This window comes from Calonectris borealis, chromosome 28, assembly GCF_964195595.1.
Source record: "Calonectris borealis chromosome 28, bCalBor7.hap1.2, whole genome shotgun sequence".
NCBI lineage: Eukaryota > Metazoa > Chordata > Aves > Procellariiformes > Procellariidae > Calonectris > Calonectris borealis.
The window spans coordinates 2,136,337-2,160,930 of NC_134339.1; the positions used below are offsets into that span (position 1 = coordinate 2,136,337).

The 24,594-nt window shown below is 63.2% G+C and overlaps 4 protein-coding genes across 6 annotated transcripts; 2 read left to right on the plus strand and 2 right to left on the minus strand.

Annotated features, from left to right (window-relative positions):
- Positions 1 to 6,649: 6,649 nt before the first annotated feature.
- Positions 6,650 to 11,282, plus strand: LOC142093687 (signal-transducing adaptor protein 2-like). The gene is given in 12 exon segments (XM_075175081.1): positions 6,650 to 6,742; positions 7,242 to 7,325; positions 7,907 to 7,970; positions 7,973 to 7,998; positions 8,100 to 8,266; positions 8,386 to 8,526; positions 9,236 to 9,305; positions 9,952 to 10,048; positions 10,657 to 10,805; positions 10,807 to 10,858; positions 10,934 to 11,005; positions 11,224 to 11,282. Coding segments are annotated over 12 exon segments (1,074 nt in total).
- Positions 11,283 to 11,586: 304 nt separating this feature from the next.
- FSD1 (fibronectin type III and SPRY domain containing 1) lies at positions 11,587 to 16,959 on the minus strand. 3 transcript variants are annotated; one of them, XM_075175197.1, is made up of 13 exons: positions 16,881 to 16,959; positions 15,867 to 15,962; positions 15,625 to 15,735; positions 15,446 to 15,547; positions 14,777 to 14,799; positions 14,446 to 14,567; positions 13,729 to 13,938; positions 13,454 to 13,552; positions 13,161 to 13,320; positions 12,992 to 13,071; positions 12,526 to 12,777; positions 12,129 to 12,217; positions 11,587 to 12,025 (listed from the first exon to the last, which is right to left on the minus strand). In XM_075175197.1, the coding sequence occupies exons 1-13, from the start codon at positions 16,890 to 16,892 to the stop codon at positions 11,915 to 11,917; spliced, it is 1,467 nt and encodes a 488-aa protein (XP_075031298.1). In that variant the 5' UTR covers positions 16,893 to 16,959; the 3' UTR covers positions 11,587 to 11,914. The 3 variants fall into 3 exon arrangements, with proteins under 3 accessions (XP_075031298.1, XP_075031297.1, XP_075031299.1); XM_075175196.1 differs by having other exon boundaries at positions 15,625 to 15,756; XM_075175198.1 differs by lacking the exon at positions 15,446 to 15,547 and having other exon boundaries at positions 15,625 to 15,756.
- An 832-nt stretch (positions 16,960 to 17,791) lies between these two features.
- Positions 17,792 to 19,649, plus strand: LOC142093688 (uncharacterized). The gene is given in 6 exon segments (XM_075175082.1): positions 17,792 to 17,834; positions 18,331 to 18,551; positions 18,553 to 18,685; positions 18,916 to 18,939; positions 19,043 to 19,135; positions 19,513 to 19,649. Coding segments are annotated over 6 exon segments (651 nt in total).
- Positions 19,650 to 20,351: 702 nt separating this feature from the next.
- Positions 20,352 to 23,471, minus strand: SHD (Src homology 2 domain containing transforming protein D). Its single transcript, XM_075175364.1, has 6 exons — positions 23,241 to 23,471; positions 22,509 to 22,599; positions 22,182 to 22,394; positions 21,497 to 21,635; positions 20,859 to 20,978; positions 20,352 to 20,624 (listed from the first exon to the last, which is right to left on the minus strand). Exons 1-6 carry the CDS (start codon positions 23,469 to 23,471, stop codon positions 20,438 to 20,440), a joined length of 981 nt encoding a protein of 326 aa, XP_075031465.1. The 3' UTR covers positions 20,352 to 20,437.
- Between the last annotated feature and the right edge of the window lie 1,123 nt (positions 23,472 to 24,594).

Consider the following 24,594-nt stretch of genomic DNA (forward strand, 5'->3'; position numbering starts at 1 on the left):
GCTTTTGTATCTCGGGCTCTGGTTTATTTCCTCGGGCTCTGGTTTTGTTAATCGGGCCCTGGTATTCTTCTTCGGGCTCTGTCTTTTTTCCTCGGGGTCTGGTTGTGTTTCTTGGGCTCTGGTTTTGTTTCTCGGGCTCTGTTTTTGTTCATCGAGCTCAGGTTTTGCTGGTCGGGCTGTGGTTTTTTTCTCGGGCTCTGGTTTTGTTCCTTGGGCTCTGGTTTTGTTCGCCGAGTTCTGGTTTTGCTTCTCTTGCTGTGGTTTTTTTCTCGGGCTCTGGTTTTGTTCCTTGGGCTCTGGTTTTGTTCCTCGGGCTCTGGTTTTACTCCTCGGGCTGTGGTTTTGATCCTCAGGCTTTTTCTTTTTTCCTGTTGGCTCTGGTTGTGTTTCTTGGACTCGGTTTTGTTTCTCGGGCTCTGTTTTTGTTCGTCGACTTCTGGTTTTGCTGGTCAGGCTGTGTTTTTTTTCTCGGGCTCTGGTTTTGTTCCTCGGGCTCTGGTTTTGTTTCGCGGGCCCTGGTTTTGTTCCTCGGGCCCTGGTTTTCCTCGTCGGGATCCGTTTTTTTTCCTTGGGCTCTGGTTTTGTTCCTCGGGCTTTGGTTTTGCTCCTCAGGGTGTGGTATTTTTCCTCACGTTCGGTCTGTTTTCCTGAGGCTCTGATTGTGTTCCTCGGACTCTGGTTTTGTTCGTCGAGCTCAGGTTTTTTCTGCTCGGGCTGTGTTTTTTTTCTCAGGCTCTGGTTTTGTTCCTTGGGCACTGGTTTTTTTCTTCGGGCTCTGGTTTTGTTCCTTGGGCCCTGGATTTGTTCCTTGGGCTCTGGTTTTGTTCCTTAAGCTCTGGTTTTGTTCCTCGGGCCCTGGTTTTGTTCCTTGGGCTCTGGTTTTGCTCCTGAGTCTCTGGTTTTGTTCCTCGGGATCTGTTTTATTTCTCGGGCTCTCGTATTATACCTCGGCCTCTGGTTTTGTTCCTCAGGCTCTGGTTTTGCTCCTCGGGCTGTGGTTTTGTTCCTCAGGCTGTGGTTTTGCTGCTGGGACTCTAGTTCTATTCCTTGGGCTCTGTCATTGGTCCTCGGGCTCTGGTTCTTTTTCCTCGGGCTCTGGTTTTGTTCCTTGGGCTCTGGTTTTGTTCCTCAGGCTATGGTTTTTTTCCTGATGGTTTGGATGTCCTCCTGAGGGTCTGGTTTTGTTCCTCAGGCTCTGTTTTTTTTCCTCAGGCTCTGGTTTTGTTCCTCGGGCCCTGGTTTTGTTCCTCGGGCTCTGGTTTTCCTCGCCGGGCTCTGGTTTTGTTCCTTGGGCCCTGGTTTTCCTCGTCAGTCTCTGGTTTTATTCCTCGGGTTCTGTTTTTTTTCCTGGTGCTTCAGTTTTGCACCTGAGTCTCTGTTTTTTTTCCTCGGGCTCTGTTTTTTTTCCTCGCACTTTGGTTTTGTTCCTGGAGCTCTGGTTTTGTTCCTTGGGCTCTAGTTTTGCTGCTGGGGTTCTGGTTTTTTTCCTCGGGCTCTTGTTTTGTTCCTCAGGCTCTGGTTTTGTTCCTCGGGCCCTGTTTTGTTCCTCGGGCTCTGGTTTTGCTGCTGAGGCTCTGGTTTTGTTACTCAGGCTCTGTTTTTTTTCTCGGGCTCTGGTTTTGTCCTCGGACTCTGGTTTTGTTCGTTGGGCCCTGCGTTTGTTCCTCAGGCTATGGTTTTGCTCCTGTGGCCCTGGTTTTTCTCCTTGGGCTTTGGTTTTGTTCCTTGGGCTCTGGTTTTGTTCCTTGGGCTCTGGTTTTGCTGCTGGGGCTCTGGTTTTGTTTCTCGGGCCCTCGTTTTATTCCTGGGGCTCTGGTTTTTTTCCTTGCGCTTTGATTTTGTTCCCCGGCCTCTGGTTTTGTTCCTCAGGATCTGGTTTTGTACCTCGTGCCCTGGTTTTGTTCATCGGGCCCTGGTATTCTTCTTTGGGCTCTGGATTTCTTCCTCGGGCTCTGTTTTTTTTTCCTCGGGCTCTGGTTTTGTTCCTTGGGCTCTAGTTTTGCTGCTAGGGTACTGTTTTTTTTCCTCGGGCTCTGGTTTTGTTCCTCAGGCTCAGGTTTTGTTCCTCGGAACTGGTTTTGTTCCTCGGGCTCTAGTTTCATCCCTCAAGCTCTGGTTTTGTTCCTCGGGATCTGGTTTTGCTACTGGGGCTGTGGTTTTGCTACTGGGGCTGTGGTTTTGTTCCTCGGGCCCTGGTTTTGTTCCTCAAGCTCTGTTTTTTTACTCAGGCTCTGGTTTTGTTTCTCGGGCCCTGGCTTTATTCCTCGGGCCCTGGTTTTCCTCGTCGGGCTCTAGTTTTTTTCCTTGGGCCCTGTTTTTGTTCGTTGAGCTCTGGTTTTGCTGCTCAGGCTGTGGTTTTTTTCTCGGGCTCTGGTTTTGTTCCTTGGGCTCTGTTTTTTTTCCTCGGGCTCTAGTTTCGTTCCTTAGGCTGTTTTTTTTCCTAGTGGTTTGGATTTGCTCCTGAGGGTCTGGTTTTGTTCCTCGGGCCCTGGTTTTGTTCCTCGGGCTCTGGTTTTGCTCCTTGGGCTGTGGTTTTGATCGTCAGGCTCTGTCTTTTTTCCTCGGGCTCTGGTTGTGTTTCTTGGGCTCTGGTTTTGTTTCTCGGACTCTGTTTTTGTTCGTCGAGCTCTGGTTTTGCTGGTCGTGCTGTGGTTTTTTTCTCGGGCTCTGATTTTGTTCCTCGGGCTATGTTTTTTTTCCTGGTGGTTTGGATTTGCTTCTGAGGGTCTGGTTTTGTTCCTCGGGCTCTGGTTTTCCTTGTTGGGCTCTGTTTTTTTTCCTTGGGGTCTGCTTTTGTTCCTCGGGCTCTGGTTTTGCTCCTCAGGCTGTGTTTTTTTTCCTCAGGCTCTGTCTTTTTTCCTCAAGCTCTGATTGTGTTCCTCGGGCTCTGGTTTTGTTACTCGGACTCTGGTTTTGTTCGTCGAGCTCAGGTTTTGCTGCTCGGGCTGTGGTTTTTTTCTCGGGCTCTGGTTTTTTTCCTTGGGCTCTGGTTTTGTTCTACGGGCTCTGGTTTTGTTCCTTGGGCCCTGGTTTTGTTCCTCGGGCTCTGGTTTTGTTCCTTAGGCTCTGGTGTTGTTCCTTGGGCCCTGGTTTTGTTCCTTGGGCTCTAGTATTCTTCCTCGAGCTCTGGTTTTGTTCCTCGGGCTCTGGTTTTGCTGCTGGGGCTCTGGTTTTGTTCCTTGGGCTCTGGTTTTGTTCCTCGGGCCCTGGTTTTGTTCCTCGCGCTCTGTTTTTTTCCTCACGCTCTGGTTTTGTTCCTCGGGCCCTGGTTTTGTTCCTCGGGATCTGGTTGTGTACCTTGGGCTCTGGTTTTGTTCCTTAGGCTCTGTTTTTTTTCCTTGCGCTTTGGTTTTGTTCCTTGGGCTCTGGTTTTGTTCCTTGGGCCCTGGTATTATTCCTCAGGCCCTGGTATTATTCCTCAGGCTCTGGTTTTGTTCCTCGGGCCCTGGTTTTTTTCATCGGGCCCTGATATTCGTCCTCGGGATCTTGATTTTTTACCTCGGGCTCTGTTTTTTTTTCTCAGGCTCTGGTTTTGTTCCGGGGGCTCTGCATTTGTTCCTCAGGCTCTGGCATTTTTCCTTGGCCCTGGTTTTCTTCCTCAGGCCCTGGTTTTGTTCCTTGGCTCTAGTTTTGTTCCTCAGATCCTGGTTTTGTTCCGAAGGCTCTGGTTTTTTTCCTCGGGCTCTGGTTTTGTTCCTCAGACTCTGGTTTTGTTCCTAGGGCTCTGGTTTTGTTCCTCGGGCTGTTTTTTTTTCCTCGGAGTCTGGTTTTTTTCCTCGTGCTTTGGTTATGTTCCTCGGGCTCTGTTTTTTTTCCTCAGGTCTGGTTTTGTTCCTTGGGCTCTGGTTTTGTTCCTCGGGCTCTGGTTTTGCTGCTGTGGCTCTGTTTTTTTCCTCGGGCTCTGGTTTTGTTCGTCGGGCCCTGGTTTTGTTCCTCGGGCTTTGGTTTTGTTCCTTGCGCTCTGGTTTTGCCTCTGGGGCTCTGTTTTTTTTCCTTGCGGTCTGGTTTTGTTCCTCGGTGTCCTGGTTTCAGCTGTGATAGGGTTAAATTTCTTCCTAGTGCTGTGTTTTGGATTTAGTATGAGGAGAATGTTGATAACACACTGATGTTTTCAATTGTTTGCTAAGTACCCTCCTAGTCCAAGGACAGCTCCCGTGCCTACTGACTGAGCTAGGTACACAAGGTGGGAGGGAACATAATCAGGACAGTCAGCCCAGCTGGCTAATGGGGTATTCCATACCATGTGACGTCATGCTCAGTATATGAACGGTAGGCGTGATCCAGGAAGTTCCGATTGCTACTTGGTTATTGGTCAGCGCGGGTGGTGAGCAATTGCATTGTGCATCACTCATTTTGTATATTCTATCATTATTATTTTTATTTTCCCTTTTCTGTTCTATTAAACTGTCTTTATCTCAACCCATGCGTTTTTCTCACTCTTACCCTTCCAATTCTCTCCCCGTCCCACTGAGGGGGCAGGGGGAGTGAGCGAGCGGCTGCGTGGTATTTGGCTGCCTGCCTGCCACGACAGTCCTTTTTGACGCCCAACGTGGGGCTCGAAGGGTTGAGATAACGATAGATCTAACCAAAGTTAAGGCAAAATTGTTATAAGCATTCATTATATTGATTGGCCACAATGTTGATGTATTGGCTGTCAAAGTTGTGGGGCTGGCTCTCAATGTTGCGTCATGTAATACCTTGCTTGCAGTATATGTTCCCGTTTGTGCTGTTTATCATTATTCGGAACTGGGCCAAGATTATAATTTTGCTGCTGTTTTATGAGGTGATAAAATCATTGGTTGTAAGTCTAATCTGGTATCTGTACTCAGCACTGCCGTCTTTTCTGTGCCTCGGGAACCACCTCTTAGAAACTATTAGTAATTGCACTTTTTTCTCCTGAAAGAATGAATATAAGGGGGAGACAGAATGGGACACTTTCTCCCACTTGTTCTTCTTCCCTTCCATACCGTCAGAAACTCCTTTTTCTTCTATCCTCTTCACAAAGATGTCCCTGAGAATTTTGAATATCCTTGGGATGTTGAAACAAGCATGTTCATATTGCTATGTCTCCTGAATGTGGTTCAGGCCTTGTTTAGGGTTAAACAACTATTCAGGAATACTGTCCAGAGATCAACCCCGGCAACAGACACGGTGGCTACTCAAAACCCCACAACAGGCACTGCGGCTACTCCAACCCCCACAACAACCCCTGTGGCTACTCAAGCCCCAGCAACAGTCACCATAGCTTCTCCAACCCCTGCAACAGGCACTGCAGCCACTCAAACTCCGGCACAGTCACTGTAGTTACTCCAACCCCCATGACAAGCACTGCAGCTACCCAAACCCCAGCAACAGGCACTACAGCTGAACCAGAGGACCAACCCTTGCTGGTATCCGTTGCCCCTGTACAGAAGAGGAAATCTTGGAAGCGGAGGTCAGGTCATTTAGAAAGGGATGATGGAAGAGCAGAGCCATCACGAGGAGAGGAGGAGGAAGAGGAAGAACTCATAAACGAGATGGAAACCACCCTCTCCCTATCCCTGAGTGAGCTGCGAGATATGTGGAAAGATTTCAACTGTCGCCCAGGCGAGCATATTGTTACCTGGCTGCTCCGATGCTGGGATAACGGGGCCAGTAGCCTGGAATTAGAGGGGAAAGAAGCCAAACAGCTGGGATCCCTTGCTAAGGAAGGAGGCATTGACAAAGCAATTGGAAAAGGGACACAGGTCCTCAGCCTCTGGAGGCAACTGATGTCAGGCGTGAAGGAAAGGTATCCCAAGGAAGATGTTATATATTGCCTAGGCAAATTGACCAGTATGGAGAGAAGTGTCCAGTACCTGAGAGAACTAGGCGTGCTGGAGGTGGTTTATAGTGACCTGGATGATGACCAAACACCCAAAGATCCAGATGAAGTCCAGTGCACGCAATCCATGTGGCGGAAATTAGTACGGAGCGCACCAGCGTCATATGCCAGTTCGTTGCTAGTACTGTGCTGGAAAGAGGAAGAAGCACCAAGGGTAGATGACGTGGTTAGCAATCTCCGGGAATACGAAGAAACTGTCTCCTCCCTTGTCTCAGCTGTGGAGAAACTGTCCCGGGAGGTCCAGCAACTCAAAGAGGGTATGTCCTATTCTCCACCTGTATGGACCAGTATCTCAGCCATTAGGAGTCAGCGTTCTTCTGCTCAAGACAGAAGATATAGAAAGTACACACGACGAGGCACCCTGTGGTGCCACCTGCGTGACCACGGAGAGGACATGAGGCAGTGGGATGGAAAACCTACCTTGACCCTAGAGGCATTTGTACGTGAGTTGCAAGGAAAAACAACCACAGAAGGGGGTTCTCCCAGGAAAAATGCTGCTCCAGTTTTCAGGAAAAACCTGTCTCACGATGGTCCAGTTTCCAGTGAACAGTTCCCCAGACAGAGTAGAAGGGCTGGTCTTACTTGGATTGTAACGAAGGAATTCTTAACTCGCGTTTGCAAGAAGTGAGAAACAGATACTATGACCAGGACTAGAGGGGCCCTGCCTCCAGCCAGGTGGAGGAAAGGGACAACTGGGTTTACTGGACTGTGTGGATTCGATGGCCTGGCACATCAGAGCCGCAGGAGTATAAGGCTCTCATAGACACCGGTGCACAGTGTACCCCGATGCCATCAGGCTATAAAGGGGCTGGGACACCCGAGGTGGGACCCCTGGGATGGGACCTGTGGGTGGGACTCCTGGGCCAGGACCCCCCCGGAGTGAGACCCCCAGGGTGGGACCCCTGGGACCCTTCCAGGCTGCGACCCCAGATTGGGACCCCCCTTTAGGCTGGAACCCCAGAGACACCCCTGGGTCAGGACCCATTCAGGGTGGGCTCCCCCAAGATGGGACCCCCAGGTTGGGGCCCCCCAGGCTGGGACCCTGGGACTGGGGACTCCCCCAGGCTGGGACCTCTGAGACACCCCTGGGCCAGGACCCCCTCAGAGTGGGCTCCCCCAGGATGGGACCCCTGTGCCCCCTCCCAGCTGGGACCCCTGAGGTGGGACCCCCCGGGCTTGGGCACTCCCAGGGTGGGACCCCTAGAACTGGAACGTCCAAGGTGGGACCCCTGGGCTGGGACCTTTGGGTGACACTAGGAGGTGAGGGTGGGAGCCCAGCCCAGGGCAGGGTGAGGGGTGGGGGTAGCCCGGAGGGGGCTGAGGCCTGGCACACTCGTGTCCTCGGTGGCGGGGGGGCCCCACGCTCGGGTGCCCCCAGCCCCTGGAGATGCTGGACCTGGGCGAGCTGGTGGCCGTGCGGGCCGAGGGCGGGGGCCTTGTCCCCAGACTGCGGGGATTGGAGGTGAGGGGCACCCCATGGGGGGGCACCGGGGGGGCTGGGGGCACCGGGCAGTCTTGAGGGCACAGGGTAGCGGAGGGACACGGAGGGCAGCAGGCAGGGCAGAAGGGGGAGTTGGGGGGGGCCCAGTGTCCTTGGTGGGGTGTTGGGGGCCAGAGGGGACTGGGGACTTGGGGAGGCACAGGTGGGGGACACAGAAGGGGACACGCAGGCACGGAGGGGCAGAGGGGACAGAGTTTGGGGGCTCAGAGGGGCACAGGGGCATGGGGGGGGCACAACAGCTAGGGATGGGGGACATGGAGGGCAGAGGGGAGAGGATTTGGGGACTAGGGGTTCATGATGGCACTGGGGGGCACAGGGGGCAGGATTTTGGGGTACAGGGGACAGAGGGGGCAGGATTTGGGGGCTGGGGTACATGGAGGCACAGGGGGGACATGAGGCACAGGGAGCAGGATTTGGGGGTACTGGGGATGCAGAAGCAGAGGGACAGGGTTATGGGATGCAGGGGGCAGGCTGAGGGGGATGCAGAGTCTAGAGGGGGCACAAGGGACAGGGTATGGGGACACAGAGGGTGCAGGGGACAGGCCACCCTCATGTCCCCCACCCCCTGTCCCTGGCAGGCGGAGAGCCAGGAGGTGCAGGAGATGTGGCAGGATTCATCCTGACCATGGCGGAGGTGGGCACGGGGCGCTGGTCCCGGTGGTGGTGACCCAGGGTCCTGGTGGCAGTGACCCCGCTGTGCCCATCGCCCCGTGTGTCCTCCCCACCCCCCCGCAGATAAAGGTGCCCACCAACCTGGTGCTGCTGCCTGGCCACGTCTTCCAGCTCTTGGAGGTCCTGCGTGAGGAGCAGGACTGCAGGGCCACCCCTGGGTGCCCTGCCACCTCTGGGTGCCCTGCCACCCCCGGGTCCCCTGCCACCCCCAGCCCCCTTGAGCCACCACTGCCCCTGTGAGTCGGGTGAGTTGGGGTCCTCCATCCTCACTGGGGACCAGCATGGCTTGGGTGGCATGGCTGGGGGTGGCCAGATGTGGCTGGGGGTGACAGGACGGGGCTGTCCCCAGGGTGCCCAGCTGCTTCTTCGAGGTGACGCATCTGGAGGCTGAGCGGCTGCTGGACCCGAGTGCGGGCAGGGGAAACATGGTGCTGCGCCCCAGGGGGCACGGCCGGGGCGTCTCTGTCACCACACGCCGGGAGATGAACGGGTGAGCAGGGGGCACCGGTGGGGGGACAAGGGATGGGTGGCATCGTGTGTCCTGGTGTAAGGGGTGTCCTCCTGGCCATGGGTCCTCATGCAAGGAGTGCCACCAAGGTGCGGGTCCCCACGCAAGGGGCGGCATCAGGGTGCATGTCCCCTTGCGAAGGGTGTCCCCAGGTCGTGGGTCCATGTGCAAGAGGTGGTCCCAGTGCACAGGTCCCCGTGGAGGGTGTCCTCCCCAGGGCAAGGGTCCCCGTGGGGTGTGGGTGCCCATGCAAGGGGTGGCCGTGGGGCGCAGGTCCCCATGTGAGGGGTGTCCCCAGGGTGTAGGTCCCCATGTGAGGGGTGTCCCCAGGGTGTGGGTCCCCATGTGAGGAGTGGCCCCAGGATGCAGGTCCCTGTGCGAGGCGGTGCCCTGAGGTGTGGGTCCCAATGCAAGGGGTGGCCCCAGGGCAAGGGTCCCTATGGGGTGTGGGTGGCCATGCAAGGGCTGGCCCTGGGGTGCAGGTTCCCATGTGAGGGGTGTCCCCAGAGTGTGGGTCCCCATGTGAGGGGGGTCCCCACGATGCAGGTCTCTGTGCGAGGGGTGTCCCCAGGGTACAGGTCCCTGTGTGAGGGATGTCCCCAGGCTGTGGGTCCCCATGTGAGGGATGTCCCCGGGGCGCGGGTCCCCGTGCAAGGGGTGGCAGCCCCCGCTGACGCAGCCCCCGGGTCAGCACGGTGCTGCTGGAGCACTACAATGTGAATCACATGGACCAGGGCTATGTCATCGACGTGGACCCACAAGTGAGTGACATGGGACAGAGCTGGGCTGGCCCTGGGGACAAGGACAGCCACGTGAGCCCCTGGGACAGGCCCTACAAGGGCTGGGACCCCAGGGATGGGGTTCAAGGGATTGGGACCCCCAACAGCTAGGACACTTGGGGCCTGGGGCCCACAAGGACTGGGACCCAAGGGACTGGCACCCATGGGGTCTGACAACCCCAAGGCTGGGCACCCCAGGGCCTGGGCCCCCCAAGGTTCTGGGACCCCCAAAGGGCTGGGACTCAAGGGACTGGAACCCCCAAGGGCTGAGACCCCCAAGGGACAGGAACCCTGGGGGGACTGGGACCCCCAAAGGGCTGGGACCCCTAAGGGCTGGGACCCCCAAGGATCTGGACCTGCCAAGGCTAGGATCCCTGGGAACTGGGACACCCAAGGCTGGGAAAGCTAAGGGGTTGGGACCCAAGAGGGTGGGACCCAAGGGACTGGGACCCCAAAAGGAGAGAGACCCCCAAAGTGCTGGGACACAAAGAGACTGGGACATCCCAAAGGGCTGGGACCCAAGGGACTGGGACACCCCCCGCCCAAGGCCCAGGAGCTGTGGGCAGGGAATGGGGGATTATGGGGAGGACCAGTGGGGGTCCCCAAGTGACACCGTGTCCCCCCCCAGCATCGCTGCTCCTCACTGCCCCAGGTGGTGCAGTACTTCGTGGAGAGCAGCAAGGGCAGCCTGCAGCCCCTGCACCGGGAGCACAGCCTGCGGCTGGGTGGGCATGGGGGGCTGTGGGGGGGCTACGGGGGGCTACATGGTCTGGAGGGGTCTTGCAGGACAGTGTTGGGAGCAGTTATGGGTGGCTGGGGTGGTGGAGGGCATCTGGGGGGGGTCTTTGGGGTGCTTGGGGGGATTGCTGGAGAGTTGCATGAGCGTTGGGTGCTGCGGGATGGTATTGGGGAGAGCAGAGCTGCTGGGGTGTCGCAGGCTGGCACTGATGGTCTGGGGGGGGGTTGGGGGTGTCAGGGGCAGCAAGGGCAGCCTGCAGCCCCTGCACCGGGAGCACAGCTTGCTGCTGGGTGGGCATGGGGGGCTGTGGGGGGACTACAGGGGGCTATGTGGTCTGGGAGGGTCTCGCAGGACAGCGTTGGGAGCAGTTATGGGTGGCTGTGGTGGTGGAGGGCATCTGGGGGGGGTCTTTGGGGTGCTTGGGGGGATTGCTGGAGAGTTGCATGTGTTGGGTGCTGCAGGATGGTATTGGGGGGAGCAGAGCTGCTGGGGTGTCGCAGGCTGGCACTAGAGGTCTGGGGGGTTTGCGGGTGTCAGGGGCAGGGAGAGGGTCCGTGACGCACTCCCCACCCCCCAAACCCCACTCTGCTCCAGAGTTCGTGGAGACGGATGGTGAGAATGGGGAGGAGACCCCCATGCCCCTCCAGGCTGCCCCCACACCCCAGCCCTGTGGGCTCAGTGCGCTGAAGCTGTCCCCAAGCCCCCATAGCCCTGTGCTGCAGCCCCCGGGGCGGGGCAGAGGACCCATCCCCATTTGGGGCCACCCCGGAGGAGCAGACCTACATGAACAAAGAGGGTGAGGCCAGCTGGGTTTGGGGAAACTGAGGCAGGGAGGGGGCACTGCCATCCTGACCCCTGCCCTTCTCCATAGGTGAGCGAGACCCCCAGAGCTCGGCGCCCCGTCCTGCCCCCTGCCGAGCCCTGCTGCCGCCCCGTGACCACGGTGAGGGGGGGTCCAGATGCCTGAGTCCAACTGGTGGCACGGGAGAAGGGGGGGTGCCAGGATCCGGATGCCTGTGTGCTGTTACTGGCTCGGGGAGGACAAAGGGGACAAGTGGTGGAGCAGAGTGGTTCCTCTGGGGTCAGTGGCTGGGGGGGACGGAAGGGAGAGGGCCTGGACACCTGGGGCCTCTGCGGTCACCCCCCCCCACCGTGGCACAGACATGGCGGAGGAGCTCACCAAGAAGCTCCAGCTGCGCCGAGCTCTTGTTGAGGACTGATGGGTGCCAGCATCAGCAGAGGGGCCCTGGCTGCCCCCCTCTTTGTGCCAGCAACCAGCTGGAGCAGCGGTGCCCACCCCCCCCGCCCCGAGTCCCCCCTGGCCTGGGAACCCCCCTAGGGCTGGGGTGGCACTGGGGAGGGGGGACAGCAACGGACCCCCAACCGATATATTTGGGGGGCATCGCCCCAGGATGCCATCCCGAATAAAGACACTGCCCCGCTCAGCCCCATCCCAGCTCCTCGCGCCGCGGGGGTGGCACTGGGACCTTCCCCCCCGCCAAAAAAAAAACCCTTCCCCACCTTGGGCTGGTGCCACCCTGCGCCCCGTGCCCCAGCCACGGCCGCCTCACACCTACATCCCAATTTATTCTTCAGGCCAGAAGCAGCTCCCGATGGTGAGGGGTGACATGCCCAGCCCGGTGCCAGCGATGGGGTGGGGGGGTGGCACGGACTTTGGGGGGTGGGTGGGTCAGCTGGCAGGGCCGTGGGTGCTGGTGCACCCCAGCTCTGGGTGCTGGCACAGCCCTGCCAGTGCAGCGTATGGGTGGTGGGGCGGGGGTTTGGGGAGGGGGTAGGGGTACATTCAGTGCTCTTGCCTGGGGGGGTGCCCACGGGGCGGGGGGGCACGGCTCTAGGGCAGGCTGGCGTTGGAGCTGCTGGCCGTGCTGTTGCGTTTCTGGAGGCATTTCACCGCGCTGGGCACCTGCAAGCCCGAGGAGACGTGGAAACTGCCGCACCAGACCTGTTGGCACAGGAGCATGGCTGGGCTGGGGGCGGGGGCGGGGGGGGCTGGACCCCACCACCGGCAGCCCCGGAGGAGCTGCCCAGCCCTGCCTGCCCTTTACCGTGAAGGCAGGCAGCACCGGCTGCGTGAACTTCGCCTTGAAGGTGTGGAGAAGCTGCTTGGTCCTGGCATTGTAGAAGGACAGGAACCCTGCAGGCAAGGGGAGGGGGGCACAGGGGGGGTCACAGGTAGGCACAGAGCTTGCAGACCCCAGCACAGTGTCCATGGTGGTGGTGGTGCCCTTGGTGGACATGTTGGTGCCCATGCTGGTGGCAATGCCCACGGTGGACATGTTGGTGCCCTATAGTGGTAGCAGTGCCCATGCTGGACATGCTGGTGTCCATGGTGGTGGCAATGCCCATGGTGGACATGCTGATGCCCACGCTGGTGGTGATGCCCATGGCAGTCCCTGTGCCCACCCCTGACACTGCCCCATCTCCACGCTATCCCACACGCACCTTCGTGGAAGTTGCAGTAGACGCCAATACAGTCGGGCACGGGCACGTCCAGCACTTTGGCCTTGTTGGCATGCTTGGCGCTGAAGCTGACCTGCAGCCAGTTGTTGAGGTGGAGGCACCAGGAGGCCGAGGTCTTGCCCAGCTGATCGAATTTGCCCAGGCTGCGATATGCCACCCCTACGCCGAAAGCTTTGCTGTCCCGATCGTACCGCACCTCCCAGTAGTGGTCATCCCCATCGATCAGCGTGTCACCTGTGGGCACAGGGCACAGCTCTGCCTGGTGCGCCCACTGGGTGCCCGGTCCTGTCCCCATCCCCACCAGGTCCCTCTGGGTGCCCCATGCCCACCTACATCACCCCCTGCACCCTCAGGGTCACCCTCTCCTCTCCGTGCCTCCATCCCCTCCCGCACCCCTGGGTGCCTGTAGGGTCCCCACCAGCACCCACTGAGTGCCCCCAGCTCTCACCCAGAACCGTGTAGGACTCGGCGGTGAAGCGATCTCTGCCCCCGCGCCCTGAGGGCATCCTCTTGGGTGACTGCACCACCCTAGGACAGATGGACGCCAGCAAGGAGGGCTGGGTTGGCATTACCCGGGGCAAGGGGCAATGCTGGGGTGCCAAAGGGGGGGACATTACCTGGCAGGTGAGTTGGCGGGCGATGCTGTCCTGCCCTTGCCGTCCTTCTCACGCACCTTGACGTCCTGCACCTTGCCGCCCGTGGCGTCCCACTCCACGCTGAGCTCCTCCACCCGCAGGTTCTGGTGGCACGTGCTGGCGTCCAGCCGAAACATGAACGCTGGGGACAGCCACCGTCAGCGCATCCCCCCCCCCCCGCCTCGTCTGGCACCAAGGGGTCACGGACCCCCGGCACGCTTGGGGTGGGGTGGCTCAGGGAGTGATGGGTGCCCTGCAACCCTCCCAGTACCCACCTCTCGTTTCCAAAGTGACCGGCTCAGAGAACTCGCCCGCCACAGCCTTGTTACATGCCCGTACCCGAAAATTCATGTACTTCATGTCAAACTTCAGCCCTGTGGGCACAGTAGAGTCACAAAGTGGGGCAAGGGGGGGGACACTGTGACCCCCATGTCCCCTACAAAGCCTGGCACTGCCACCCAGCCCCCGGGACAGCCCCAGACCCCCACCACCCGTGGTGCCCGCACCCAGCCTGGCACATCTGGGGCTATTTTTGCCCCCGTGCCCTCACCGGAGAGGGTATACTCGGTGCCCTTGATGCCCTCGACCACCATCCAGGGCTGGTCCTCCTTGGCACGGGGCGGCCCCTCGAAGTTGGTCCTGCGGTACTCCAGCACGTAGTGGTCGATCTTGCTGTCCTCGTCGGGCATCCTCCAGGCCAGTGTCACACAGTTATCGGCCACCAGTGACTCCGCCAGGTCGATCTCAGGGGTGCTGGGCACTAACCGCGGGAGCAGCCATGCCAGTGTCCCCCCACTGCTGCAGCCCTGCTACCAGCCAGGGTGTCCCCAGCACCTCTGGGCACCCCTGGGGCACTCATAGGTCCCATGGGCTCGGCACCTCAGAGACCCCGGGCATGGCATCCATAGGACCCATGGGCACAGCACTCTAGGGACCCCATGTGTGGCAACCCAGAGACCCCGAGCATGGCACCCGCTGCACCCTTAGGCACAGCATCCAAATCCCCTCATCCCTGGCACCTTCTAGCCCCTCTGGGTGGGGTACCACAGGATGCCCCAGGCCTGGCATGCCCCCAGATCCTCACCCCATCCCCTGGCACCCAGCAGACCCTCCCTTAAACCCTGGACCCCCATCCTTGCGCTGTCCCCTTGCCAGGCTGGCACAGCCCTCTGTATCCCTGGCACAGCCCTTCCCTTGCACAGGGAGAAACCCACCCGCCGTGCCCTGTCCCCCCTTGTCCCCATCACCTGCTGCCCAGGGGCGATACCTGGCAGGAAGGCGAGGGCCTGGAGCAGGCGGCGTTCCTGGGCAAAATCCACCATCAGGTGGCTCATGTTGTCGCTCACCTTGGCTTTGAGCGAGAGGCGGAAGGCGGGTGCCATCGTCACGCTGCACGGGGGACACAGGGACAAGGGTCAGCGGGGCCAGGAGCCAGACACCCACCCAGCCCTGACTGCTCACTCCCTGCCCTGCGTGGCCGTGGGGAGGTGGGGAGGGTGGGCAGAGCCACCCCAGCACCCACGGGGCCACCCGCCACGGGGCTCTGGCTGGGAAGAGGGTGGGGGTTAGTGGGACTGGGGGGCACAGGGGTGCCGTACCTATCCTTGATCTGTTTGGCAGCCTTGCGAGCACAGAGGAAAAGAGGAGGAAAAAAAAAAGCAGTTGAGACAGCAGTGCCAGGAGCCATCGCGGTGCAGCATGCCTGGACCCCCTGCTCTGGTGCCAGCATGGCAGAGCATCCCTGCGTCCCCGCTGCGGTACCCCACAGCACAGCATCCCCGCATCCCCGCTGCAGTACCCCATGGCACAGCATCCCCGCATCCCCGCTGCAGTACCCCATGGCACAGCATCCCCGCATCCCCGCTGTGGTACCCCACGGCACAGCGTCCCCACAGCAGTACCCCTGTGGCACAGCATCCCCGCTGTGGTACCCCACAGCAGCATGGCACACCATCCCATACGCACGCCGGTGCCCCCTGTGTCCCTGCCCATGGTGTCCCTTGGTCTCGGGAGAAAGGTGACACCGGGCAGCTCCAGGCAGGTTGGGGATCACGCCGGGGAGGTCTCCGTGCTCCCACCCAGCCCCGCAGTGGGCACAGCCAGCCCAGCGTTGCCCCAGTGCCCAGCGCAGAAAGAAAGAAGGGTGCCTGCCCGGGGTGAGCGCAGCCCTAGGGTGGCATCAATCGGCCGGCAAGGGGGGGGTCAGGACACCCCCAGCGTGGGGGGCAGCTGGATGGGGACATCCCCCCGTGCCGGTGGGGACGCACCTGGGGGAAGTCGTGGTGGTTGGCCGTCCCCAGGGCCTGGTTGGCCGCCTCCAGCAGCTCCTCCGAGCTCTCCAGGGCCTTGGCGCACGCCGCCAGCTGGGCCTGGCGTGGGGAAGGGAGAGGGGCAGCGGTGGGCGAGGGTGCTGGTGGGTGGGGGGGTAGGCAGGACGGGTGCTGACCTGCAGCTCGTAGGTGCGGCTGGCGCGGTCCTGCTTGATCTTCATCAGCATCTCATCCTTCAGCTCGTCCAGCAGCGCGTACAGCGACTGGAACTCACCCTCCAGGTCCTCCTGCGCCCGCGACGAGTTGGCCTGGTCACAACGCCCGGGGTGTCAGCGGGTGCCACCCCAGCCAGGTGCGGGACCCCGGTGTGCGGGGCGGGGATCAGGGTGCCCAGGGGGGAGGGCAGGGTCCCTGGTACCTCCACATTCTGCATCATCTGCTTGAGGGAGTAGATGAAGTTCTGGATCTCCTCATTCTTCACGGCCAGGGTGGTGATGATCTTCCGCAGAGCCTCCTGCCCGGCCCCCCCGCCCGTGGTCAGCGCCCCCCGGCCCCCACCTCCCCTCCGCCCTCCCGGCCGGCCCTTGGCTCCCCGGCCCTGCCGGGCCCAGGCGTGCCAGGCGCCGCATGGAGCCAGCGCCTGGGGCTCCGCCGGCACGGCGGGAGCAGGATGACTTGGCAAGTGTGTGTGTGTGTATGAGGACAGCGAGGGGGGACATCCCTGCACCCTTCCCGCACCCCTCCAACCTTCCTGCACCCCTCCCTCCTGCACCCCTCCCTCCTGCGTACCTTCATCCCGCACCCCTCCCTCCCTCCTGCACCCCTCCCTCCCGCACCCCTCCGTCCCTCCCGCACCCCTCCCTCCCACACCCCTCCGTCCCCCCCGCACCCCTCCATCTCGCACCCCTCCATCCCCCCCGCACCCCTCCATCCCCCCCGCACCCCTCCATCTCGCACCCCTCCCTCCCTCCCGCACCCCTCCATCGCGCACCCATCCCTCCCTCCCGCACCCCTCATCCCCCCCGCACCCCTCATCCCCCCCGCACCCCTCCATCTCGCACCCCTCCCTCCCTCCCGCACCCCTCCATCCCTCCCGCACCCCTCCATCCCCCCCGCACCCCTCCCTCCTGCACCCCTCTGTCCCTCCCGCACCCTTCCATCCCTCCTTTGCCATCCTTAAGCCCTGCACCCCTCCTTCCTCCAGACCTTCATCCCCTCTAACCCCTCTTCCTCCTTCCCCATCCCTCTGTTCCTCCTTCCTCCATCCCTCCCTCCCTCCCCTCTTCCTCCCTCCCTCCCCCCTTCATCTCCTCTTCCTCCCTCCCTTCCTCCTCCCTCCATCTTTCCCTCTCCATCCCTCCATCCCCCCTCCCTCCTCACCCCATCCCTCCATCTCCCCCCCCACCCCTCCATCCCCCCGGGCCGGCCCCACCTGGTCGCCCATACCGGGCCGGCCCCGCCGCCGCTCGGCCCCGCCGACACCAACAAAGGGGGAGCGGCGCCCCCCGCCCCGCCCCGCCCCGCCCCGCCCCTCCCGGCCGCGGGGCACGACGGGAAGCGTAGTCCGGCCGCCCGGAACAAGCTGGGGGCGTGGCTTTGGGCACCGCCCCGCGGCATGCTGGGACATGTAGTCCGGGGATGGGTGGGCTGAGCCCCCGTGGGGCTGGGACCCGCCGCCCTCCGAGCGAGGGGGAGACCTGCTGACACCCCCCCAAACCATGACCCCCCCAGGTCCAGGACCCCCCCATCCAAGGCAGGGGCACCCCTGGGGGCCCCCAGGGTTGGGGCACAGGCGCCACAGGGGTGCCAGGGTGGGGGGCACTGCCACGTTGGGCGGTGGGTGTCTCCCAGTACGGGACCCCCACCCTCCCAGCTCTCCCTGTGAGGCCGTGCTGGGCCCCCCAGCCCGCTCTGGGGTCAGCATGTGTCCCCCTCTGGGGGGCTCCCAGTGGGGGTCCCCAGGTGACACGTCCCCACACGTGGGGCCAGGCTGGAGTCCACCCGGGACCCCTCACCTGAGGTGGGGGCCCGAGGAGGTGCCACCCCCTGCCCTTGCTCCGGATGGTGGCCCCCATTCCTCTCCCTATCCCCATCCCCGTCCTTGTCCCCTGTCCCCATCCCTACCCCCTGTCCCTGCCCCCATCCCCATCCCCCTCCCCTGGGCCACCCAGCGCAGTGGCAGGAAGCCGTGGCATCACGGCGAGTCAGCCTGGGTGGCGAGGGGCTGGGAGGCTTCGGGGACAGCAGCGCTTTGGGGGCGAGGACAGCTTGGGGCCAGGGACCCCTCAGGGCCAGGGACCCCTTTGGGGACACAGCCTCTCAGAGTGGGGTGGCTGGGCTGGCATGGGGTTGTGGGGGCTCAGGGTCCTCATCCCCCTCCTTGGTGGTGAGTGGGGGGGGCCCAGCTAGCTGGGGGGGACAGAGGGGACAGTGCGTGGGTCCCTATGGCCAGGCTGTGGGGTTGGGGACAGGCCATTTGGGGGGCACTGAGGGGGCACGGGGCTCAGGCTGGCCCCTGCGTGATGGCCGGGGCAGGGGGGTCTGCTGGGGACGTCCCCTGAGGGGGGACCAGAGAGGGGTTGGGGACACAGCGGGACTGAGAGACATAGGGACAGGATGGGGTTGGGTGAGTGGACAGAGGTGAGTGACATGGCTGTGGTGGGGGGACAGGACAGAGGCAGTGGGGACAGGATGGGGTCAGATAACATGTGTGGGGACAGGAAGGGGACAGAGGGACATGCAGAGCAGTGCATGGCCAGAGGCAGCGGTGAGAGAGGACACGCAGGCAGAAAGGACCAGGACCTTCAGCCCCATGGGTGGCCCTGGGGACCGCCGGGGTGGTGGGTGACAGCCTCCCATGACCCCGACGCTGTTCCCGGCAGCAGGTGCCCTGCGGGTAAGCCAGGATCCAGGCGAGGAGCGGGTGACGGTGGGCGGTGGGGTGGCCTTCGGGTGCCGGGTGATGGTGGCCAAGCCTTGGGACCTGCTGTGGCTCGAGTGGGTGAAGGACGTGGGGCGCGGGGTGCTGTGTGCCGCCTGCCTGTGCCCCGCCGCCCCCACACCCCCGGCTCCCTGTACCCCCCGCCTCTGCCTGGCCTGGCACCCCCCCCGGTGCCACCCTCAGCCTCCACAAGGGGCAGGGGGACGACGCCGGGCGCTACCTCTGCTGGGTCACCCTCGAGATCGCCCGCCATGGCACGGCCACCGGCAACGGCACCCTGCTCATCGTCAGCACAGGTAGCTGTGGGGGGGGCCCTTGCTCTGCCCCTTCTTCCCGGGGAATCCCCAAGGACATTAGAGGGGTCCCTGGGACATGGCGGCGTGGTGAGGGTTGATGGGGTCCATGGAGGGACGTGCCTGGAGGGTTTGGGGTGTCCACAGTGCAGGAGGGATGGGGATGGGGACAGGGACAGGGACAGGGAGGGACAGATGGGGACACCCCGACTCCGCTTTCCCCTCGCTAGCAGCAGCTGATGGAGGACATCAGGCAGGTAAGTGTGTTCCTGCTGTCCCCACTGTCCCCTCCATCCCAGCGTCCACGTGCCCGGGTGCCAGCGGTGCTGAAGCAGTGGCCCCAGCTGGCTGTTCTTGCAGGGCTGGCGGGGGGGCTGGTGGGGGCCCTGCGGGGCACGGCCCTCCTCCTGGGGCTGGACCTCCTCGCCCACCGGCGCTGGCGCAGGAACTCTGGTAACCCTGTCCCCAAATACCCCGTCCCCATTTGCCCCTCTGCCCTGTGCCCATCCTACCCCGTGCCCAAATATCCCCAAGCCCCTCTCCCCCCTCAAATACCCCACGCCACCTACCCTGTGCCCAGATACCCCCGTGCCCACCTGCCCCATGTACCCCCGTGCCCAAATACCCCCGTGCCCATACCCCCCCCGCTGCACCCTGCCTGCTCATCAGGGCTCACTCCAGGCACCTCCCGGGGCTGGGGGCACCTAATGGGTCCCCCTCGGGAGTCCTACAGAGGGTCCCCTGGCTGTGCCAGCCATCACGCCGTGTCTTGGGCGTCAGGGCTGGCCATGCCTGGCCCTGCAACCCTCCAACACCCACTGCCCCCCCAGACACGGGCATCTACCTGAATGTGCTGCCCCCCTCGGCACGGGCCCCCAAGAAGCCGTTGCCACCCCCCACGGTGATGAAGAACAGCACGTACCAGGGGAGGCTGCAGCAGGCACCCCCCAGCACCCACCGGCGCTGAGAGGAGAGTGCCCCGGTGTGCCACTGGTCCCCGGCTGGGGCGGGCACCGCCCCCGCCAGCTCTGCCTTTCCGCAGGGAAAGTCCCCAAAAAGCTGTTTTGCAGCATCCTGCCACCCTGTTCAGCGTCTTCTGTGCGGCATCCGCAGCACCCCCCCCACAGCATCGGGTGTGTCCCCCCTGCCCAGTGCACCCAGCCTGGCCCACTGAGCGTGGGCTGGTGTGCTGGGGGGGTCGGTGCCTGGCCGGGAGGGAGAAGGCTCCTGGGGCCCCCCCATTTCAGGTTAGCCGCTCTGCGGTCCCATGGCCTTGTTTCGCGCCCAGCACGCCAGGGCTGTGCCAACCATGCAGGAAGCACCCGCTCCCCCTGGCACAGACCCCCCCAGGGGGGCCAGCGCCATCAGCCCCCCATCACCATGCGGGCAAGCTTGTGTGTGGATGATGGCGGGTGACCCCAAGCAGTGCCACCCCCACGCTTTGTCCCCAAGGCCAGGCCCTGGGGTGGGGGCTCAACTGGACACCCCCCCTCGGCCGGACCCCTGGGCTCCTGGGGGCATGGTGGGAGTGGGGACAAGGGCAGGAGCCCATGTGGTGGGACCAGGATGGGACCAGTGGCAGGGCCACCATGCCTCCCCCAAAAGGCACCACAGAGTTGAGCCCCGCAAGAGGGACCAGAGCGTCGCCATGTCTACGTGCACACAGCGGGAGGGGCTGCACATCGGCTTTTAATGGGGGTGATCCACTGTGGGTCGCAGGGGGGCACAGCTGGGGGGTCCCTGGCAGCACTGGGCTCACAGGGGCTGCACGGCCACGGGGTAGAGCAGGGAGAGGTGGCGGGCACCACGGACGGGCAGTGCCCGTGCCGTGTAGTGCTGCACAGCCTCGGGCACCGAGGGGAAGGCAGCCCCGGCACGGCCAAGCATGAAATGCTGCTCCCGTGTCCGTGTGAGCTTCACATGTACGAAGCCATGGCTGCTCCTGTGGGTGGGGAGGGGAAACTGAGGCACGCAGCGCACAGCCTGGCCACCTTTGCGCATGCAGGTGCACATCAATGTGGATCACGGGGGAACATGCAAACACACGCCAGCATGTGGATGCAAGCAGCATACTCACAGCCCAGCCCCTCTGCCCAGGCACCCCCTCGTAACTCCCCCCATGCCTGGGTTGTCCCCAGGGCTGTCCCCGTGTCCCCCCCCCCAGCCCCGTGCTTACCTGAGGGAGAGCGAGTAGTCGTCGGGACTGGTCTCGCAGTCCCGCACCAGGAAGCTGCCCTCGCGGCACAGCGCCAGCAGCGTCTCGGCGCCCGCCCGCCCGATGGGGCCGTGGTACCACCTGCGCGGCAGCATGTGGCACCCCGGCGTCTGTCACCCCGGCGTGTGGCACCCTGCCACACAGCACTGGGGCCCTAGGACCCATCTGCACCATGGGGCACCCTCCATGCCATGGGGCACCGTCCCCACCACTTGGGCCCATCAGCAACGTGGGGCACCCTCTGCGGCACGAGGACCCATCCATCCCACAGGGACCTGTCTGTGCCATGGGGCACCTTCTACATCATGGAGACCGACTACGGCATGGGACACCCATCGGCGCCAAAGGGACCATTCATGCCATGAGGATCCTCTATGCCATGGCCACCCTCCACCCCATGGGCACCCATCCATGCCATGGCCACCCTCCACCCCATGAGGATCCTCTATGCCATGGGCACCCATCCATGCCATGGGGCACCCAACACCATGGGGACCAATCTGTGGGGGACCCTCCACCCCAGCGAGTTGCCTCCATGCCACGATGTGTGACTGGGATGTTGATGACATCCCATGGAGGAGGGATCCCCCCAGACTCACGCCTGCTTCTCCAGGGGCAGCGAGGTGTCCACGTGCCTGGGGCTGGGGGGGCAGCCTGGCCTGGCGCCTGCGGGGGACCGGGGGGGCCGCGGCAGCTGCCGGGACAGGCTGGGGGAGCGCTCCGGGCTCTCAAACTGCACTGCGGAGGCAAAGAGGGGCTGTCACCCTACCGCAGGGTCCCAGCACCCCTGCCTGCTGCTGGGGGGCACCCAGTGACCAGGCCACCAGCTCTCAGTGCCAGAGGAACGTCATAGAATCATAGAATCATAGAATCATACAGGTTGGAAAAGACCTCTAAGATCATCGTGTCCAACCATCAACCCAACACACCATGTCCACTACACCATGTCCCTAAGGGCCTCATCTACACGTCTTTTAAATACCTCCAGGGATGGGGACTCCACCACTTCCCTGGGCAGCCTGTTCCAAGGCCTGACCACTCTTTCAGTAAAGAAATTTCTCCTAGATGTCCTAGAAATTTCTCCTAGATTTCTCCTAGACGTCCTAGATGTCCCCACCGTCGCTCTGCCTTGCAGAGGTGTCCTCCCCCTGGGGAGGGACCAATGGGTGCTGGGGGACGTGGGGCTGGGGGTGGGTGGGGTACAGGAGTGGTACCCATGGGTGCTGGGGGATGCTGAGGCTGGGGGACCCCGGGGTGGCACCCAGCACCCCAGGATGCTGTCACCTGCAAACGCCCGCGAGATGTGATCCTTCTTCCACTCCCAGGGCTGGTCGTATTCGTCGGCTGGGCGCTCATCATCGCGGGGCAGGCGGCTCTCCCGGGTGGTGGGCACCCCCGAGCCCTCCCCTGCCGTCTCCCACTCTTCGTAGGGGGTGTCATAGAGCTGGGGTCCCCGCTGCGGCCTCGCCCGCTGGCCCTCGCCCTGCCGCGGGCACCCTGGGGACAGGTGGGGCTGGGAGACGCAGCAGGGACGGGACAAGTGGGAGGCACCCTGGCCGCGAGACCCCCGCGGGGCTGGGTGCTGGGGGGGGTGCCCAGGGTGTCACCCACCAGTGGCCTTGCCGGGCTCCTCGCAGCCACCCTCAGGTGCTGGGTCCTGCTCCCCCTCGAAGGGCTCCAAGTACTCACTCTCGCCAGGGCCCTGCGGGTGGGTGCCCTGGGTGGGAAGGGATCCCCACTGCTCCCCCCAGGTCCCCAGTCCCTGGGTCCGCTCCCTGGGATCCTGCAAGCTCCCCCACGTCCCTGATATGGGGGTCCCCAGCCCTTTCCCCACTCCCTCCCACCCGGTCCCTTTGTCCCCTGACCCCTTTCCTCTTCCCAGTGACCTCACCACCCCCAGCTCTCCCCCCCAGTTCCCTCTCCCAGTGACCCCAGTTCCTCCCCTGGGTGCCCCACTGCCCCCCAGACCCCCTGGCCCTCCCTGGTTCCCTGTCCCCAGTCCTACCCCCGGTCCCTCTCCCCAGACCCTCACGGTCCCCACCCCCTGTTCCCCATCTTCCCCCCAGCCCCTCTGTGCCCCCCAGCCCCCCCGGCTCTCTCCCGACTGCCCCACTCACACCTCTCCGGTCCCCCCCCAGTTCCCCCGGGTCCTGCTCCCCGGTGCTCCCGGTGCTCCCTGGTCCCTCTCGCCAGCCCCCCCCGCTGCCCTACTGCACCCTCCCGGTCCCTTCGCCGCGCTCCCCGGTGCCCGCGCTTCCCTCCGGGTCCTGCCCCGCTGCCCCCCCGGTGCCCGCCGGTGCTCCCCGGTGCCCGCCGGTGCTCCCCGGTGTCCCCCGCTCCTACCTGCTCCAGCCGGCGGGGGCCGCCCCCCGGCCCCGCGCCCCGCACCCGCACCAGCCGGTGCCGAGGGGAGGCAGCGGGGCCGCGGAGGGCAGCGCCGGGGGGAGCGGCGGGGGGGGGGCCGCTCCCGGTGCCGGTGGGGCGGCGCTCGCTGCCGCTGTAGTCGGGCTGGGGCGGGCGGGGGGGTGAGCGCCGGGTCCCCCGGCCCAGGTACTCCCGGAGCCACTTGGCCATGGCGGGGCCGCCCGGCACCGGCACCGCGGGCGCGCCGGGACCCCCCCGCCGCCGCCGCCGCCGCCGCCGCCGGGAGCCGCTTTGTGTCGCCGCCGCGCGCGGCGCGGACCGGAGCCCCCGGCCCCCCCCCCCCGCCCCGCGCCGGCCTCGCCGGTGGGGCACCGGCACGGGCGGAGGCGAGACCCGCGGGGGGGCGTCGGGGGGACACCGGGACCCCGTGGGGGACAACAAGGGGGACACGGCGGGAGCCCCGCGAGGAGAAGGTTGACCCCCCCTGCGGTGGCGGGGGTCACCGGCACCCCCAAGTGACACCGGGACGGCCCCCCCGCCGTGTGACAGTGGGAGAAGGGGGGGGTCACCGGGACCTCCGGACACCGGCGGGTGGCACACCGGCTAAGGACAACCCCCTCCCGGCCCCCTGGGCTCCTAGGGCTGCCCCGGGGCGGGGGGGGTCAGGGCAGAGGGAAAGGGCTGGAGGGGGAGCCGAGCCCGGGGATTTGAGGGGTCTGGCGGGAGCATGGAGTCCCCCCAGGTGCAGGGTCACCCATCCACACCCCCCCAGGGAGCTCGTCACGGGGGCAGGGAGGGTCCCGACTCCCCCTCTGCCCCGGGGTTTGGGGGGAGCCTCAGGGACCACGCTGGGGGGCAGGAGGGCTGGGGACCCCTCAGCCATGCCCCAACTCGGCTCCTGGTATTGTCTCTTCCCAGAACAAAGGTCCCTCTCCTGGGATCCCGGGCTGGTGCCGGGGAGGTGCAGGGAGCTGGGGGGGGGAGGCACATGTGTGGGAGCAGGACACGGCTCGGGGGTCTATGTGGCCAAGGGCCCCCCAGCTTTGCCAGCCCCCACAGAGCAGCTCCTGACAGACCCCATCCAACACAAACCCCAGGGCTGAGCCCAATAACCAGCATTAATATTTGAAGAGCCTAATTACAACACATGTGCGAGGAATGCTAATTGGGATGGGGGGAGCTGCCTTTTCTCCTCGGCTCTCAGAAATGCCCCACAAACCCCTGGCCCTGCAGCCCATGCCAGAGAGCCATTTGTAAGGCTCTGAGAGTGGGTTAATTAGCCAGAAGCTGCTCGTCAATTAGAGGTGAGTGCCTTGATAAGGAGGAAGTTAAG